Below are 20,263 nucleotides of genomic sequence, written 5' to 3' on the forward strand. Positions count from 1 at the left end.
ATTTTAGTTCAAACAAGCTGGCTTAGGTTTTCTCATCATCTGCCAAATAATTTTTACCAAAAAAAAATTTGACTGGAAACAACCAAAATTTTACCAAAAAAATCTGCGTCGCAAAGTAACAGATAAATTTTCTTGCTGGTCTGTTCCTGAACATTTGCCACTTTGCGACGCAGATTTTTTTGGTAAAATTTTGGTTGTTTCCAGTCAAATTTTTTTTTGGTAAAAATTATTTGGCAGATGATGAGAAAAACTAAGCCAGCTTGCTTGAACTAAAATTGGGTGTAAAATTTAATTTTTGCGTAACGAAGCTGAAAGCGTCAACTCTAGCGATATCATTCATTTTAGAAATTGTACTTCAAAGACTCCGTCACACTTTTCTCGAAGAGATTTTTGTTGGGATATCAGTCGTTTTAGAAGTTTTAGAACACTGCTTTTTATAACAGTTTATAACAGAAATTCGGAAATTTGGCAAATTTGAAAATTTGACGAAATTTGAAAATTTGACGAAAATCGAAAATTTGACGAAATTCGAAAATTTGACGAAATTTAACGAAAATCGAAAATTTGACTAAAATCGAAAATTTGACGAAATTCGAAAATTTGACGAAGAAAGTAATTCTCTATCTGCCACTATTCAAGAAATATCTCCAAAGCCCCAATTGACCCACCCATTTCCAACTTTCGACATTTTTAACAAATGCCCTTCTTTTCTACTCGTAAAACTCTGAGACTTTGCCGAAGAAAGTAACTCTCTATCTTTCATAACCAAAAAAAATATTAGTCCTTTCATCTTACGCTCGAGTAGCTCAAAATTTGGTCACTCTAATCACTCTAGCTCAAACGAATCTGACCCGATTTTTTTAATTATTTTTTTTGTTCGAATACCTTTCATTTGATGGGTCGCACGCCTCTGTAGGTTTCAATACAGCTAAGCTACAGCCGAAAACGCGTTCCCGACCCTCGAAAACCACACTCAGAAACCACTTCGAGGCCAATAAAACAAAATTCTGGTTTTTCCTGGGGTAATGGCGTATCACAATTTCATTTTTATGCCCATCCTGAGGTTCCTGCAAAATTTCATGTAGATTGGCTGACTAGTTTCCGATATCGACCGTCGATAGATAGATAGATAGAAACATACAGAGTAAGTTGAAAGATTTTGATTGTTTGGAAAACGTTAATTTGGTGCATTTTCTATCAAAATGACCAACTTCAAAACGATGTATCTCCGGCAATTTTAAACCTACATAGTCGAGTGATAGCTCGTTTTGCTCGTATTTGAAGCGAGAATAAGATAGTATAGGATTTGTGGTGATCTAAACCAAAGGATAGAAACTTAAATTCTCGCCTACATATAGTTGCCGCGTCTCAAAAAATTTTCTTCGTTCTTTTTTCGGAAGTGAGACTGCGTCAAGTCCTCCGCTAACGCTCCGGACATGATTTCGCTAGAATCGAAAAGAATCTAAGAGCTCTTCGATTCCAACCCGACCATTTTTACGACAATCGTATTTTTCGTATATCATGCCTTAAAATTGATGGAACTAACTAAACCAAACTGATTCACAAAAGTCGCATCAGTTAAAATACATTTACACAGAAAAGAACGATTCAGTATAATAGCTCAGGCTCTTATGTCGAAAAAAAACCAGTTCCCAATGCTGGGGAACTGATCGAAAATTTGACAATGGGATATGATAGAGGGGTCACAGTTGTGGAACTATTTTTTTTTGTGGACATGGCGAACCGGTAGTAACGGTAAAATAACCTGTTTAGTCTAAAACTTGAATATCTCCGTTAAAAAGTAAAATTTTCTTATGGGCTTTGGTTCGCACGAAAGCCAGATTCAATGCTGACATTTTGTGGAAGAAATCTTTTCTAAGACTGGACTAATGTCTTAGCTATTTGACATTCCCAAAAAAGTGACACAAAAAACCCGCTGAATTACCACTGACCATAAATCACTGACAAAAAATCGAAACTTATTTTATTGACATGGAGTCCTTTGGGGAGCTGATGACTAGCACTTTCTGATCTAGCCGGCCGAGCATGTGAGCTTTTCAGAGGTCAGATTTTGCATATATTCTATAAACTGTGAAGCGGTTCTTTTGGATTTTTTATGCCTAAAATGTGGTCAAAGTGTGACAATACCTATTCGTAGGAAGAACGAACAATTTTTTTCAATTCTGAATGCTCCATCCGATCCCAATTCTAGAAAGCCCGGATCGGGATCATGTTCGTTCCCATCAAGTTTGTTTTATGGTTTTCTACTGGATTTATAGCATCTTGGAGGTGAGCAGAGGTAAGTTCCTGTAATTCCATTATTCCTGCTGTACAATCTACCCTATTCCCATTCTAAGACCTCACAGATTACGTTCTATGGACCATCTGAAAAGCTCATCGCTTGGTCGTCTAGATATGAAAGTACTAGTCTTTAGTCTTCGAAAGAAGCCCATGCCAATAAATTATGTTTCAATTTGGACGGGAAAATTGAGCTCACATTTAGGGTCTTTTCTGTGACACGTTTTTGGGGATCCCAAATAGCTAAGGCATTTTTCCTGTCACAGAAAAACGCCCTTCCACAAAATGAATCAAGCTTTCGAACTAACCAAATCCGATAAGAAAAATTTTACATTTTACCGGATATATTAAATTTTTTAATTCTGACACTAAACCGGTTATTTTACCGGTTCGCCACACCGACAAAAAAAATAGTTCCACAACTTTGACCACTATATCACACCCCATTGTCAAATTTTTTCGATATTTAACCAGGTTGACATAAAAACCCGGACTATAATTTTTAGCGACACTTTTTCGACGAAATACCTTCGAAATAAAATAAAGACTGTCTTTGTAGGATGCTTCATCTTAGTAAAGCCTTAGAAAATTGGATTCTAAGAATTTTTAAGGTTTCTCGAAACCGAATAAAATAAGCCCTGAGCTTTAACATAACTGCAAGACAATAATGAACCCAGACAGAATCTATTTTTACGAATTTAATTCTTAAAAATTCCTTAAAAATCTTTTACAAAAATCCTAAATTTTTGAATGAACAAATTAAGGAATTCTGATGGATTTTGTAAGAATTTTATGAAGGCCGTGAATAGCCCTATTTAATAGATTTTTGTCGTTCTTTAAAAGAGCTCTAAAAAATACAATTCGCTAAGTCGGTTTCCTATGTATGTAAAGCGAAGTAAATACATTTTTGAAACATGTGAAGCACCTTTTCGTGCGCCAAAGTCTTTCTATAGAAGCGAAATAATGAAAATTACAGCTATACAAACTTTATAGAGCAAGAGCAAGCGCAACATTTGTTCGGACAGGTATGATTTGTAAAAAGAATTCAATCTGTTAGGGATAAGGACAACAAAAATAAACGCCAATCTCAGATTGGCAATCTGCGACTGATGCGGTCTTAGCAAAATTCGTGTTCAAATAATTGAAGTAATAGATTTGAAATTACTATGATCGGAGGAAGCTCTCTAGATCTTATAGGATACTAATAAATGACCGATAAATTAATTCAAAGCTACCGATAAAAAATAATAAATGACCTATAAATACGGTACCGATAGAAAATAATAAATTATCGATAGCGAAATTCACAAGTACCGATAAAAATATTCAAAACTACAGATAACTTTTTACCGATAAAAAGTGATAAAATACCGATAAATTAATAATTTTACGACTATTGATCGGTCAAATTCCATTTTCTATCGGTAGTTTATTACTTTCTATCGGTAGTTTATTAATTTCTATCGGTAGTTCATTATTATCTATCGATAGTTCAATAGAGGTGAAACAACACGATCAGGAAGCCAAAGGATAGATCGATCCCAGAATTCTTATTAGCTACTAGGTTAAGCTTTTAAAGGACGAATAACCTTTTGCTCAGATAGGTTCAAAAGAATGGGCAAAGCTTTATGGAAAAGAATGTTCAAAAAGAGTAACACTACCCCGTCGGGCACTGTGCACTTTGATAGGCACGGTGGTCCCGGAACGTGCAGAAATGTGCGGGTCAGAGCTCGAGGATTACCGGGGGCGAGCAAAGTAAAGCTTTCATACTCACCAACCCGCAGTAGCAAGCGTGGTGTTTTAATGCTAAAAACCTTCAAACGAAGCCATAACGAATTATACATTGCCACATATAATGCCAGAACATTGTCGTCAAGACAAAAAATGCAAGAAATGGAAGAAGAGCTAGAAAAGATAAAATGGGATGTTGTGGGAGTGAGCGAAGTGAGAAAACCTGGAGAGGAATGCCTGAAATTACAATCAGGGCATACATTCTTCTACCGAGGAAGTGACAGTCAGATGCTGATGCACGGTGTCGGATTGTTCATAAACAAGCGGTGGTCGGATCGCATAATTCACACGAAAAGCATATCCGATCGAGTGATATACGTAAGCCTGAAGATAAATAACAGATACAGTGTCAAATTAATTCAGGTTTACGCACCCACGTCCACCCATGATGACGAAGAAGTAGAAAGATTCTATGAAGATGTCGAGAAAGCTCTGGACGAAAACCCTTCACATTACCAATATCTAGTCGGTGATTTCAATGCGAAGCTGGGAAAACGAGAAGAAGACTCCGAAGTTTCTGTTGGTAGTTTTAGCAACGACCAAAGAAATGAGCGTGGAAATACTTTACTCAACATCTTACAGCAACACAATTTGTACGCAATGAATTCATTTTTTGCAGGAAAGCCTCAACGGAAATGGACTTGGGCTAGTGCAGATGGTGTAACGAAAAATGAGATCGATTACATCATAACTGGCTGTAAGTCAACCGTTAAGAACGTTACGGTCCTAAACAATTTTTCAACCGGTAGTGATCACCGAATGGTTCGTGCAAGAGTCACGTTAAATACCAGATTTCAAAGATCACAACTAGTTCAGAAAAGTGAAAGGATTGACGTACAACGGCTTTACACACAAAATGAAGAATTTGCTACGAAAATGACTGCCGAATTAGATAACGTCAACAATCAATGTGAAACATTGGACGAATTGAATACCAAAATCGTCGATACAATAATGGGTTTCATGAAATCCAAATGCAAATCCGTCCAAGGGAAAGAATCAAAACTCAGCAGAGAAACATTAGACCTGATCGCAAGCAGAGCAGAGTTGGTAAAAAACGGAGGACGAGATTCGGTGGAATACCGGAACCTGTCTAAAAGTATCAACAAAGCAAGGAGATCAGATGAAAGAAAATATAATGTCCAATTGGCTCAAAACATAATTGAAGCTAACTGCAATATGAAAGTCCTACGGAGAAAAATGACAAACGCCAAAAAAGAAATCTTCAAATTACGAGACAAAACAGGAACGATCCAAACGGATCGAAATGCGATATTAAACATTGCAACAGAATTTTATGAGAATTTGTTTTCTTCAGCAAGACAGAGCCCAACGGAAGAAACCGAAGATAGACCAATAATAAGAAACGTGGGATCGGAGGATATGCCCGACATAACTGTTGATGAAGTCAAAGCCGCAGTAGCCGAGATGAAAAACAAAAAGTCTCCCGGAGAAGATGGTGTTCCAGTGGAAGCCATTAAACTGGGTGGAGACTCCTTATTAAAGGCAATCACGGCTTTGTTTAATCAATGTCTCCAATGGGAAGAAGTACCAGAAGCCTGGGAAAATGCGGTAATTACATTGCTGCATAAAAAAGGAGACATAACAAAGCTGGAAAATTACCGACCCATAAGCCTATTGTCAACACTCTACAAGTTGTTTATGAAAATCATTACGAAGAGGAACACTAACAAGTTCGACTTCTACCAACCTGTTGAACAAGCTGCTTTCAGATCTGGTTTCAGCACAAACGACCATTTGCAGGTGATGAGAACGCTTATTGAGAAGTGTCGTGAATACAACATCGACATAGTCTTGCTATTCATAGACTTCGAAAAAGCTTTCGATTCAGTGGAAACATGGTCGATATTGGACGCATTAGACGAATGTAGAGTAGACTCAAGGTACTCCAACACAATTCGATATGTGTACAAAAATGCTACTTCATGTATAAAACTTCATAAGAGCACGGAGAAATTCAGAATTGGCCGAGGTGTAAGGCAGGGTGACACCATTTCACCGAAATTATTCACGGCGACTCTGCAGAGTATTTTTAGGAAGTTAAACTGGAGTAAAATGGGATTAAAGATAAATGGAGATTACCTGAGCAATCTCCGCTTCGCTGATGACATTGTACCGATAGCAGCGAATCTAGGTCAGGCTCAACTTATGCTACAACAGTTAAGTGAAGAGGCGAGCAAAGTTGGCCTCAAGATGAACTTATCGAAAACAAAAGTCATGACCAACATCGGGGACGATAGAGAAATCAAAATTGGTGACACTGTCATTGAACGAGTCGACAGCTATGTATATCTAGGACATAAACTGAAGTTAGGTCTGGACAACCAAACTGCAGAAATAAGACGTAGGATTGGTCTTGCATGGGCAGCGTTCGGAAAACTCAGACTAATTTTCAAAAGCAAAATGAATAATAGTCTGAAACGCAAAGTTTTCGACACTTGTGTCCTTCCAGTGCTTACTTATGGAGCGGAAACGTTAACTTTAACGAAAGCATCCGAAGATAAATTGAGAGTGACACAAAGAGCCATGGAACGGAGTATGCTTGGAATAACACTCAGAGACAGAATGACGAATCAATGGATTCGACAACAAACCAGGGTCGTTGATGTCATGGAAAGAATAGCATCTCTGAAATGGAGCTGGGCGGGACATATTGCAAGAAGGACAGACGAACGTTGGACCAAAAAGATCATGAACTGGCGACCATATAAAAGACGAGCTATAGGTAGACCACCAGAGAGATGGACAAACGGAATTAAGAATATTGCAGGTACAAACTGGCAGCAAATGGCAATGGATCGTACGAAATGGAAAGAAGTTGGAGAGGCCTACATCCAGCAGTGGATAGAAACAGGCTGAAAAAGAAGAAGATAGTTCATTATTTTCTATCGGCAGTTCATTATTTTCTATCAGTAGTTCATCACTGGGGCCTTTCTGTTGATTTTTCTTCGATTTCAAATGGAAATTTTTCTACTGAGGACCTTTCTGTAAATTTTTTCCGATTTCAAATCAGAATTTTCCAATTGAGACCTTTCTCTTAATTTTTTCGATTTCCAATCAAAATGTTTTCGATTTTCAATCGTAATTTTTCCACTGTAATGCAGGGGCCACTGAAAACCCTGTGTCCAAAGTGAGGTCCGGAGCATGTTAAAGTGTTTTTCGGTAGAGTTTACTGTCCTGATGAAGAAAAGTTAGGGTGCCAGGCTGAGTTCCTGGGCAATAACTTTTGTCGGCGGCTTAAAGCCGAAAATCCGTGTTTTTTCACGCTTTTCATTGAATATCACGAGAACCCGAAAAGATGAAAAAATGGAGCATTGAAAATTGCACAAATTATTTTTAATTGACGTCATATATTATCCTAAACAAAAACTGTTCCGAAATGGCTGACCTATGTTCTCAATCAAAAATGTCAATACGTATGAGGTTGATGCTGCAGAGCCCCTTACATCTATTTTTGGTCCAACGTATACTAATACGTTATTGCCTTAAAGTACCGATAGAAAATGATGAACTACCGATACAAAATAATGAACTACCGATAAAAAATAATTAATGACAGATAGAAAGTATTAAACTACCGATAGAAATTAATGAATTACAGATGGAAAGTAATAAACTACTGATAGAAAATGATAAATGATAGATAAAACGACCAGTTTATCGGTACTTTAGTACTTTTTATCGGTAAAAAGTTATCGGTAGTTTTGAATATTTTTATCGGTACTTGGGAATTTCGCTATCGGTAATTTATTATTTTTTATCGGTAGTTTTGAATTAATTTATCGGTAGAATATAAAATCCCGATCTTATAATAATACTTCTGATATGTTTGCCGTCTATAACAGGGTAAGTCATGTCTTGTATCGTCATGATTTTAGATTTTTTTTTTCGATGATATCGAAGCTTAGATCTGCAAATGTATAAGTGAAGCTTCTCACAACCATGCACTCTGCTAATATTTTTTCTTCGATCGAAGCGACAATAATTTCGTGGAAACTATTTTTGATTAATAGGAAAAACTGTTAGCGAAGTGTCGGCGTGGCAACAACCGACCATTTTTTCCCTGCACATAAAAACTCCGAAATATTTGGAACAACTAAAATTTTATTCCACCAGATGCAATCATATCCATCAAACAAACTGGGTTGCGTATTCCATTATAACATCAAAACTATTTCACCGACATGAAATCATTCCACATTCAATGCGACAATGACTTAATTTGTGCTGGTGGCCAGTCCCACTGTTGTGGTGGAGCCGCAGTTGCCAAAGGTTCCCATGGTTTCCAACCCAACATCTTTCTCGCCAGTAAAAGTTCATTTTCCGCCTGGACAATCACCTCTTCGATTTGACCGCAATTGATTTTGTTTTCCACGTCGCCGACATTTTGGTTCTGGAAGTGTACAAATTGAGTGAAATTGCAATTGATTTTTCGTTGTCGATTCCTTTGATGCAGCACGTACATTAGCAACAATTCTGGCCCGTTCCGTGATTATTTTCTCGGTGTGGATTCGATAGGCCGCTGTTGGTGGCATCTTTGCTAGGGCTCTCAACGTTTTTCCGTACAGGGACGTGAGAGTGTGGTGAGGATTTTTTGAGACGACCAGGCGGGTTAGGCCAGTAGTCTGAAAAATGGAATGAAAAGTGGAATGTTCGGGAATGTCGAAACATTGTTTTGACGCTTGATTCGACGCTGAAGTGACGGATACTAGGAAATTTACGCAAATGAGTGAACAGAATTGATAATTTTGTTGCGATACACTTGTCCAATGTCCTGCCTCCGAAGGAAAATCGGTGACACTTTCTAGATCCAAATTACGAAAGATTTTAAAATTTTACAATTACGTTGCTTTACTTGAGAGAAGCAAAACAAGGTTACATAACCCACAATTCACGGTTCTTTTTACTGAAATGGGTACGCCCAATGATGGGCACGCAAAACTAATTGGTTCAGCGTCACAAAAGGTTTGTCGTACAGTGGAAATAGGCTTACCGCTTTGATAAATTCAGCCATAATTTCGAAGTACAATTTTCTGCAGAAAAATATTCTTCTATTTTGACAGTGACCTGACACTTCTTCTTCTTCTTCTTTATTGTGTATTTTTGTCTCGCCGAACACTATCCATATAGTGTTATGATCAGAGCGAGAAAACCCAAGGTTCTGAAAGAACAGGTAAAGACACTTTCGAGTTGATCACGAAGGCGGTGTGATCAAAATTTTCCTGTAGCGCCAACTAGGTTTGGAAAATTTTATATGACAATTTCAACTTAACAAAAAAAAATTGTTTTCAAGTTGACCTTTCAAACATGTTTGAATTGTCAAGATTTGTGTTTTACCTAAGGCTCGGAACGGGTCGGGTTCGGTCAGACCGGAAACCGAACCTGATCTTGACCCGAACCGGAACTAAGACTTCGGGTTCAACCCGAACTTGACCCGAACCTAAATTTTCGATTTCGGGTTCCAACCGAACCCGACCCGAACCCGAAGTTATTCAACCCGTACTTGACCCGAACCCGAATTTCCATTTCGGGTTTGACCCGAACCTGACCTGAACCCGAGACCTTCAAATAAATCAGGTCCGGTTCGGGTTAACCCGAAATTTTTGGCATTTTTTAGTGTAAAATTTTCGGGTCACCCGAACCGGACCTGATCTATTTGAAAATTTCGGGTTCAGATCAGGTTCGGGTCAAACCCGAAATGGAAATTCGGGTTCGGGTCAAGTACGGGTTGAATAACTTCGGGTTCGGGTCGGGTTCGGTTTGAACCCGAAATCGAAAATTCTGGTTCGGGTCAAGTTCGGGTTGAACCCGAAGTCTTAGTTCCGGTTCGGGTCTAAGACCGGTTCGGGTCATAACCTGAACTGATCAGGTCAACCCGAACCCGTTCCGAGCCTTAGTTTTACCCGCCTTCGTAAGTGTCTTAACCTGTCCTTTCAGAACTTTGAGAAAACCGAAGACTTTAATTGTAAGTTGCCTTGGAGAGCAATGGAAGTAAAAACCAGGTATTGTCTGTCCATACAAACCGGAGGAAATAGTTATTTGTGTAAGGGGCCGAAAACCCGAAAATAATCTGAAATCTCCATCATTTTCGGCCCATGAAATAAAAAGCTCACCCTGGGGTACTCGTCAAAGTATTTGCTTCTCTTTGTGTTATGATGTGAGTGAGACGACCAAAGACTAGTTTATAAGTTCGCTTCAAGTAACTGTAAACATGAAATTTGACTGGCCGAACGAACACGATTTCATCCACAAAGCTCGGCTTTCATACAAATATTGATGAGGTTTTGTCTCTCTATGGATGAAATTTGACAGTACACGGAAAAAACACAAAATGTCGATGTACGTTTGAGTCGATCACGTTTTACGTGTGGGTCGCAAATGCTACGTCTCGTACGTAGTATGTACATCGAAGTCGTAAAATTCTACGTCTACATCGTACAATAACGGCTGAGTGAACCATTGGTTCTGTCCTCACGGTCCTCACGGTACAAAACCAATGGTTCACTCAGTCGTTTATTGTACGATTTAGACGTAAAATTTCACGACTTCGATGTACATACTACGTAGGAGATGTAGTATTTGCGACTCACACGTAAATCGTGATCGAATCAGACGTACATTGACATTTTCCGTTTTTTCCGTGTAATTTGACAAATTTTTTAAATTTTAAGGAATTTTAATTCGATAAAATACACCCTGTTTCGAGTAATCAAATTCCTGTGCCGCCAGCTAGGTTTATGAAACGTGACGATTGCTTTCAAAACTTATCTTTGGCATTTTCCTTCTCTTTCTCGCATACATCTCAAGCCGTGCGATAGAAAGAGAAGGAAGAATTACCAGCCTTTGTGGCTGTCTAACAATTCTGCTCTTTCAGAACATTACCTTCAGTGTATGTATATCTACTTTGAAAAAAATGCGCTTGAACATCTGGTAATTTACAGTTCGTTAACCTAACGAAACGAAACTGGTATACTGGGCAGGTATACCATTTTCAGCGAATTGTCAAAATTCATAGAAATTTCTCGACTAGTTACATTCATCGAAATTGATAAGACATCGCAAGACCGATTGAAGGAGTCAAAGGATTTTCGTCAATTCAATTAAGAAACGCAACGAAATCAAACCGGTTTTGATCTATTATTGTTCATTTGTCCCAGCAAATCAATCAATCATTCAAGGTGAGCGAATTTAAAATCGTTTTGACAAATTTCAGCGGTTTTACTGTTTATGCAACACCCGCTAAGCACGTTGAATTGCGTGACCCTGGTGTGGTATTTCGTCAGATAGTCCGGAATTTCGATGGATTTGTTTTTTTTTGTTGAATTTGGTTGATCAGTTCTAATTGGAAAATGTTATTGGAATTCATTTAGCATTGAATTGCCTTAACTTAGGACTGTTGTTCGATAGAAAAGACATATTCCAACTTTCTCTCAACGTACGAAGAAGGCAAAGTTCACGGTCTGTGAGATTACTTTATCGATTGTCGTTCTATTTGTCTCCATCAATCCATTCTCAGCGTATCAAAACTCAATTTTCGTAGCTCTCAGTTCCGAAAGTGAGGTTAAGTGTTGAGAGTGTTCCTTGGATGATTTCCTTTTTCTTACAAAAAAAATCTGAAATTCTCGTTTTGTCCACCGAATCCCGTTAGATGTATCGCCTACCAAGTCTACTGCGCACAACAGCTTCACGACAACTGGCCGTTCGTTTGTATGCAAAAGATGTTCGATTCGGTCCGGAGGTGCGAGCACTTATGTTACAAGGTGTTGATGTATTAGCGGACGCTGTGGCTGTTACGATGGGACCGAAGGTAATTTTTCTATCTTAATCGGCTGTTCTGACACTCTGCAACGGATTCATAAATCGTGTAGGGACGCAATGTGATTCTCGAACAATCCTGGGGCTCACCGAAGATAACCAAGGACGGTGTGACCGTTGCCAAAGGCATCGAATTGAAGTGCAAATTCCAGAACATTGGCGCAAAACTCGTCCAAGACGTGGCCAACAATACGAATGAAGAAGCTGGTGACGGTACGACCACTGCAACAGTTTTGGCTCGTGCAATTGCCAAAGAAGGTTTCGAAAAGATATCCAAGGGAGCCAATCCGGTTGAAATTCGTCGTGGTGTGATGTTGGCTGTTGAAGCGGTCAAGGAACAGCTGAAGGCTTTGTCACGTACAGTCACGTCGCCCGAGGAAATCGCTCAAGTGGCAACGATTTCAGCGAACGGTGACCGAGCTATCGGTGATTTAATTAGCCAGGCAATGAAACGCGTCGGAAAGGAGGGTGTTATTACGGTCAAAGATGGGAAAACCCTGGTGGACGAACTGGAGGTGATCGAAGGTTTGAAATTCGATCGGGGATACATTTCGCCGTACTTCATCAACTCCAGCAAGGGTGCCAAAGTCGAGTTCCAGGATGCGTTGGTCCTGTTTTCCGAAAAGAAAATCTCCACCGTTCAGTCAATCATTCCAGCACTAGAAATAGCGAACGCACAAAGAAAGCCGTTGGTGATTATTGCTGAGGATATCGATGGCGAAGCATTGAGCACGTTAGTGGTGAATCGTTTGAAAATCGGCCTTCAAGTTGCTGCCGTCAAAGCACCCGGTTTCGGAGACAATCGCAAAGCGACTCTGACCGACATGGCCATCAGTGCGGGTGGCATTGTGTTCGGTGACGACGCTAATTTGGTCAAACTGGAAGACGTACAGATATCGGATTTGGGCCAAATCGGCGAGGTCGTGATCACCAAAGACGATACACTGTTGCTGAAAGGCAAGGGACGCAAGGAAGACATTGACCGACGTGCGGACCAATTGCGTGATCAAATCAAAGAAACGACATCCGAGTACGAAAAAGAGAAATTCCAAGAACGACTGGCCCGATTGGCGTCTGGCGTTGCTGTGCTGAAAATCGGCGGTAGCAGTGAAGTTGAAGTAAATGAGAAAAAGGATCGTGTGACAGACGCATTGAATGCTACGAGAGCTGCCGTTGAAGAAGGCATTGTGCCCGGTGGCGGTACTGCGTTGATTCGCTGCATTCCGACATTGGACAAACTGAAGGGCTCCAATCCGGATCAGGTGAGTGTTACACAGTGACGTCGAGCTTGGAAGGTTTGTCTAATATTTCGCTTATCGTTCAGGACACCGGCATTGACATAGTGAAACGAGCGTTGAGAATGCCTGCACTAACCATTGCCAAGAATGCTGGAGTCGATGGGTCGGTTGTGGTCGCTAAAATTGAATTGCAAACAGGAGATAATGGATACGACGCCATGAACAATGAATATGTGAACATGATCGAAAAGGGCATCATTGATCCAACAAAGGTGAGTCGAGTGACAAGTAGTAAATTTCCTAGGTGTTGTCTTTGCCGGCCGATACTGGAACTTGAAGTTACACTGGAGTCAGACTGCGATAGTTATTAGGTTAGGGGAGCGCTGAATTACTTTTTGCTTGAGAGTCCCAACCGCACAGCAATTTGGAAAGTGAGATTTGAACTTTTGGCAGTCAAGGATGGTCCCACGGTTGCACACTCGAATTGATTCAGTGCAACGAATCACTCTAGATTCTTGTCCTTGTTGCTTAAGTTCACCGCGAACCGATTTTAATATGTTTACCATTGAACTGTCCCTGGTCATTCAGTAAATCGTCTCGTTGAACACATCTGCCATTATACGTCATAGTTACCGAAAAGATTTTTGGTGAGAATCGGTCGCTAGTCGGGGTTTTTACGTCAATTCGTGCGCTCGTGAAATATCGAAAAATTTGACAATGGGGTGTGATATAGTGGTCAAAGTTTTTTTTTTTTTTTTTTTGTTATTTCATTTCATTTATTTATTGATAAGATCTCAAATTGAACATAAAAACCGCATAGCTCCAGTATGCTCAATAACAATTCTAAGGAGCTATTTTAGGTACTTAACATAAAATCGAACAAAGTATGAATCAAAGTAACATTGAGTAATAGAAAGAAAAAATTGATAAAACAAAACAGCCGGCTCAACAAAAACTAATTAATTAAAATCAACAGCAAAATAGAATAAAATGGGCAGAAGCAAGGATAGTTAGAATAGAATAAACGATGGTAGCGTTTATAATAAAAAATTCGAAGCAAATTCAAAAAACATAATCGTAATCCAGTACTAAGTCAATCGTCCGCTCCTAGATCAATTACCGTGATCTAATGATTTATCGTGCGTCATTGTTCATTAAATGCAAACTAAAGTTAAGGTTAAAAGTCACTCCGCGCTAGCAAGTACGCTTTCAGTCCACGTGTGAATTTTTCGAGTCGAGTTTCGTTCTTAAGCGTCCGAGGCAATGCATTAAAAAGCGTCGGTCCAGCATACTGCAGACTACGCTTACCATAGTTAGACGAAACTAGTGGCCTCTTAAGAAGGTAGGAGAACCTCGTACCGTAGCGATTCACATTGTCGAAAAATTCCGAAGAATGGTGTTTCGAATCGTGCAGACAACAATGCACATATTTACATACTGCGAATTCATAAGTCTTAGGAATCGTAAGCACGCGGGGGAACTCAACTTCGAAAAGCTGCTTAGTAGGGTAACGCGATGGCAGCTTGTGAGCGGCTTTGAGAGCTCTTCTATGTAGAACTTGTAACTCATCTATCACAGTTTTGTTGGCAGAACCCCAGACACCTGCGCAATATGTAAGGTGGCAATGTACAGTTGAAAAGTATATAAGACGGAGAATCTTCACCGGCAGAAAACGAAGTCTTTTCATAACACCGATACCACGGGAAATGGTACCACATATACCGGCTATGTGCTCATTCCAGTTGACAAATTCATCCAACAACAACAACAACAAAGTTGTGGAACTATTTTTTTTTGTCGGTGTGGCGAACCGGTAAAATAACCGGTTTAGTGTCAAAATTAAAAACTTGAATATCTCCGGTGAAATGCAAAATTTTTCTTATCGGATTTGGTTAGTTCGACATTCATTGCCGACATTTTGTGAAACAACGTTTTTCTGTGACAGGAAACATGCCTTAGCTATTTGGGATCCACAAAAAAGTGTCACAGAAAAGACCCTAAATTTGAGCTCAATTTTCCCGGCCAAATTGAAACATAATTTATTGGCACGGGGTTCTTTCGAAGACTAAAGACTAGTACTTTCATATCTAGACGACCAAGCGATGAGCTTTTCAGAGGGTCCATAGAACGTAATCTGTGAGGTCTTAGAATGGGAATAGGGTAGATTGTTCAGCAGGAATAATGGAATTACAGGAACTTACCTCTGCTCACCTCCAAGATGCTATAAATCCAGTAGAAAACGATAAAACAAACTTGATGGGAACGAACATGATCCCGATCCGGGCTTTCTAGAATATTGGGATCGGATGGAGCATTCAGAATTGAAAGAAATTTTGCGTTCTTCCTACTAATAGGTATTGCCACACTTTGACCACATTTTAGGCATAAAAAATCCAAAAGAACCGCTTTAGTTTATAGAATATATGCAAAATCTGACCTCTGAAAAGCTCACATGCTCGGCCGGCTAGATCAGAAAGTGCTAGTCATCAGCTCCCCAAAGGACTCCATGTCAATAAAATAAGTTTCGATTTTTTGTCAGTGATTTATGGTCAGTGGTAATTCAGCGGGTTTTTTTGCCACTTTTTTCGGAATCCCGAATAGCTAAGACATTAGTCCAGTCTTAGAAAAGAGTTCTTCCACAAAATGTCGGCATTGAATCTGGCTTTGGAGCAAACCAAACCCCATAAGAAAGTTGTTGCTTTTTAACGGAGATATTCAAGTTTTAGACTAAACCGGTTATTTTACCGTTACTACCGGTTCGCCATGTCCACAAAAAAATTTTAGTTCCACAACTTTGACCAGGGACGCCGACTTGTGTTTGGGAGTAGTGGTGCTCATCCAACAAGCGAATCTGGGAGTAGTGGTGCTCTTTCCAGTAAAACTGGAAAGATGTAGTGGTGCTCATCATTCGAGTAGTGGTGCCCGAGCCTCGCTTGTCCTTAGAAGTCGGCGCCCCTGACTTTGACCCTTCCATCACATTGTCAAATTTTCGATAAGTTCCACAACATTCGGAACGGTTTTTTTCGACATAAGAACCTGGACGCCTTTAATTTCAGCAAACATCTTCTCTCACAATTGCGAACGAGCGGCCTGTTCGCATTTAGTATCGCAATCATTTGACATAAGGTGTCCCGAACGAAGAGTGGCGTTACTGCTGAATAGCTGAATGAATTCGAAAAGATCCCAATTTGAAGAAAGCCTTTGAAGCTTCGGTTGGTCTTGGGTGTTTTGACTTCACTGACCTTTATTATCATTTTAATAAATCACAAACGACTGGTACGATATCCGAGCTTATTTTCGTCATTACCATATGACTAAGCTATAGTACTCGTTACTATAAAATTGAAAAGAAATCCATTCTTACCAAGTCAGTATAGTCCAATTGCACACAAACAAACTTGAGAACATTTTGTTGTTTCTATTTCGAAAAGCAAACGATTCTGGATTCCTTAAAGCCACAATTTCCAATTCTCTTTTTCCAGGTCGTACGAACAGCACTGACGGACGCAGCGGGCGTTGCATCACTTCTCACCACAGCCGAAGCAGTAGTCACAGAAATTCCAAAAGAAGAATCTGCCGCTGGCGGAATGGGCGGCATGGGAGGAATGGGCGGTATGGGTGGAATGGGCGGAATGGGTGGTATGATGTAAAGATTTGTAGCCTATTCGTATCCATTCGGTTAGTGATTAATTTTTTTTATAAAAACAACAACAAAGAGAGAGAGATAGGGAAGATAAAATATTTTTCTATTTAACACAAATTCCAATTCCAATTTTATGTTTTGAAAAATCGGTTTTCCTTTGTGTTTGTGGAAACTTAACTCCCTTTGTAATTTTCATTTTTTTTCGTACTCGTTCCTTTAAAAGAGATAAAAACAAAAATATAAAAAGAGAAAACAGTCGTCGTAACACAATTTGTATATTATATATACGGAATATTATTAATTAGTAGTAGTCGCAAGCAAGTCGCGCTGTAAGTAGAGAAACCGGGGCAATGTCTATTAAAATGAATCGATAAAAACAAAAACAAAATTTCTTTGCGTTTCTAATGTGCAAAAACTCTTAAATCTAGAAGGTGGTCAGGCGAACCTAAAACATCTGATCAGAAATATCAGGCGCGTTCATTATCCAAAAAACAAAACGAAACCTGATCACTGAAAAGTGACTCGAGACCACATTTCCACGATTTTCTTTAATCTGGAATTTAGTTTGTTTCTTCGTACGGAACTCATCAACTCTGTTTCGAAACTTTGACTAAATGGTCCACTGGTCCACTGGTTTGTGTTTTGCTAACCTCTGGGCTGTACCAGTATACTAAACTGGACTCAAGAATTTTGAAATTTAAAAAGTTTAATTGAAAAGATGACTTGGAGGACAACAGTGCCGGACTGGCTACCAACAGGCCCATCGGCCAATATTTCCAATATGGCCAGTCGGACACTATAATGACAAGTCTATTCGTCATTATTTCACTCAAGGTAGATGTAAAGGCAATACCACTCGGACCCGCAGCGTAGCACATAAGGTCGATGCTGTTCGACTTGTGTTGCACAAATTATTTTCGCTGTCTCAAAACAGATGGCACGAGTTTCTATTCCATTTTTTGTTTTTAATGAAAGGGAGCGATGGCGTTTGCTTCGAACTTTCGTGCCACGACACATTTGATTCGTTTATATTGTGACACTACCTATTAGGCAGGCTCGTATTTTCAGGCCAGGCCGAAAATATACCCAAAAATGGGTTTAGATGGTACGGAAGGCCAAGATATTAGACACGTATTTTTTCTTAGAATTTTAAAAAAATAATTAGCGGGTGAGAAAAGTGGATTCATTCAAATGAGCAAAAGCGTTGGTTAGGTAGTACCTATCCACTACATATCTACCTTGGTTTGACTCTTCATACGGCACCAAAGTTCCGGAACTTTTTTTTCGTCTTACTACGCTACGTGTATGACATTTAGATTTCGAATCGCGTGACCTTACGAGTGACTACATCGTTTACTGTCCAATACGAACCAACACATTGGAACCGATTGAACGTCATAAATTTTGAAATTGTAATTTTTGGACAGCGGCAGAACCTCCAGTGATTTTCTAAAAATAATTTTTTGTTTTTCGTAGAAAAAGTAGAAAAATAATGGAAAAAAAAACCAAATGAAATTGAAACAAAAAATCGAATTGATTGACCAACCCCGACAATACACACACGATTTTTACGCAACTGTTAATGTCGAATTAAGTAAAATACTATTGTGAAGAGAAATGATAACAGCTGGCCCTACTGTAAAGCACTACTATACTTATCATTTCTCTCCTCTTTTGGTGGTGTAGTGTATCAGGTTCGTTTTAATTTTATGGCGTGTTCAGCGCGAGCGAAGACTAGTTAAATTTAACTGGTCCTGGGGTCATACGGCAAAAATTCACGAATCAAAATTAAAATTGAGAGTCACGCTCCCCGTTTACAAACAATTTGTTTGCGATCTTTCTCATTTTGACGTGTGAGCCCGAGACCAGTTCGACAGAAATTGCTCTCGCTAAACACTCTATCACCAGAAAAAAAATCTATCAAATTAGAACTGATCTTGCATCCGGGATTCGTGTCGTGGCAATTGTGGCATTTATTATCGTGATTTAAGAATTAATGTGTGTGAGTCCTAATCTGAACAAAATTTCATCGCATTTTTCATTCACATTGTTAGATTTAGGAGAGGACTCTTGAATATGTTTGTCTGTCGTTTACTGCGTCCTCGATTTTTTTTATATATTTACACGTTGCGTCCGGATGCAAGAGATTTTCTGAATGTTTGATTGACTTGTTATGTAGACGAGAATCTATCAGACGATGTTACATTTATGAAGAAATACAAAATTAGTCTAGTTTACAAAGCCGAAGTTTTTCATTTCATTTTTCTAGAAGCTAAGAGAATCTTGGTAAGTTTATGAGATGTATCGAAGTTCTAATGAAAACCCCATCAAACTTAAACAAAAACCTCCGAAACTCGAAATTCTATCTAAAATTCATCAAATAGGCCGTCAGAACAGTTGAAGTTTTTATTGCCACTGAGCCCCATACGTCCTATTGCGTATCCGGAAACCGAATGAGCCGACAACCCTAATGCATCGACAACCAATGCGTCCGTAATCCGTAGCCCTATTGTGTAGGCAGTAAGTTCATTGCCTACATAGTCCTAGTGTGAGAAGTACATTTTTTACAGAAACAGTTCGTCTTATAAATTACACGTTCCTAGTCTCTTTTCCGAAGTATCCAGTCAAATACTCTAGTCTCCATCTCAGGGTCTTTAATTTCAATCATCGGAGACGCATCTTCCCGCAAAATGACGAAATTGCTGTCTCATCAGTACAACTATGTCTAGGCGGGACTGAGTGTACATCAGCACAGCACAATACTTCGTCAACCGCAGCGTCAATTGTTGCTAGTCATACAATGGGAAATCAAGCATTAATATCGGCAAATACATCAAAGGGAACGAGAGAGATATAGAGAGGGTCATATGTGGCAAGTCTACAGTACAACCATATATAGTGTTCAAAGAGAATGTCAAAAAGAGTGTTCACCCATCGAGCTCAGTTAAATTAACTGGTTTTTTCCTAGTTAACTGGACTTTTACATACAAATTTTGACGTATCACCCAACGGAACCAGTTAATTTTTCTCTCTTTTACGCTCTTTGAACACTGTATATTGTATACAACGCATAAAAGCCTGAAAGATGCGAATTTAAGAGAGAAAATATATGAAATTCTCTCACAAATTCGTCTCTCTAAGGCTTTTATGCGTTGTACGGTAGAAGTGCAGAGAGCCATTTCAATTTCACTTTATAATAGCACTCTACCATTACACCCGTTTTTGCATTCACTTTGTAATAGTACTCTACCATTCATTCATTAATCTGTAAAGTTTAGTTCAGAGTCAACAAGAAGTACCCAGAGTACCCAGAGTACCAAAGTACCCAGAGTACTCGAGAGTGAGAGTAAACAAAACAAAAATTGAAAAAATTCAATTTTGTCTTTCACATGGAGTACTTTTTTGGTAAGTGGAAATCAAGCATAAGGCAAACCAACACAAATATACAATATTGTTG

At 39.2% G+C, this 20,263-nt stretch overlaps 2 protein-coding genes and 1 long non-coding RNA gene across 3 annotated transcripts in view; 2 read left to right on the forward strand and 1 right to left on the reverse strand.

Annotated features, from left to right (window-relative positions):
- LOC119074357 overlaps positions 1 to 20,263 on the forward strand; it is a 226,636-nt gene that overhangs the window by 26,523 nt on the left and 179,850 nt on the right. The window lies entirely within an intron of this gene.
- LOC119074353 (NADH dehydrogenase [ubiquinone] 1 alpha subcomplex subunit 5) lies at positions 8,197 to 9,233 on the reverse strand. Its single transcript, XM_037180457.1, has 3 exons — positions 9,104 to 9,233; positions 8,574 to 8,735; positions 8,197 to 8,503 (listed from the first exon to the last, which is right to left on the reverse strand). The coding sequence occupies exons 1-3, from the start codon at positions 9,122 to 9,124 to the stop codon at positions 8,312 to 8,314; spliced, it is 375 nt and encodes a 124-aa protein (XP_037036352.1). The 5' UTR covers positions 9,125 to 9,233; the 3' UTR covers positions 8,197 to 8,311.
- On the forward strand, positions 11,097 to 18,517 carry LOC119074337 (heat shock protein 60A). Its single transcript, XM_037180428.1, has 5 exons — positions 11,097 to 11,288; positions 11,759 to 11,917; positions 11,979 to 13,187; positions 13,250 to 13,435; positions 16,646 to 18,517. The coding sequence occupies exons 2-5, from the start codon at positions 11,759 to 11,761 to the stop codon at positions 16,811 to 16,813; spliced, it is 1,722 nt and encodes a 573-aa protein (XP_037036323.1). The 5' UTR covers positions 11,097 to 11,288; the 3' UTR covers positions 16,814 to 18,517.

Source organism: Bradysia coprophila, unplaced genomic scaffold (assembly GCF_014529535.1).
Source record: "Bradysia coprophila strain Holo2 unplaced genomic scaffold, BU_Bcop_v1 contig_151, whole genome shotgun sequence".
Classification (NCBI taxonomy): domain Eukaryota; kingdom Metazoa; phylum Arthropoda; class Insecta; order Diptera; family Sciaridae; genus Bradysia; species Bradysia coprophila.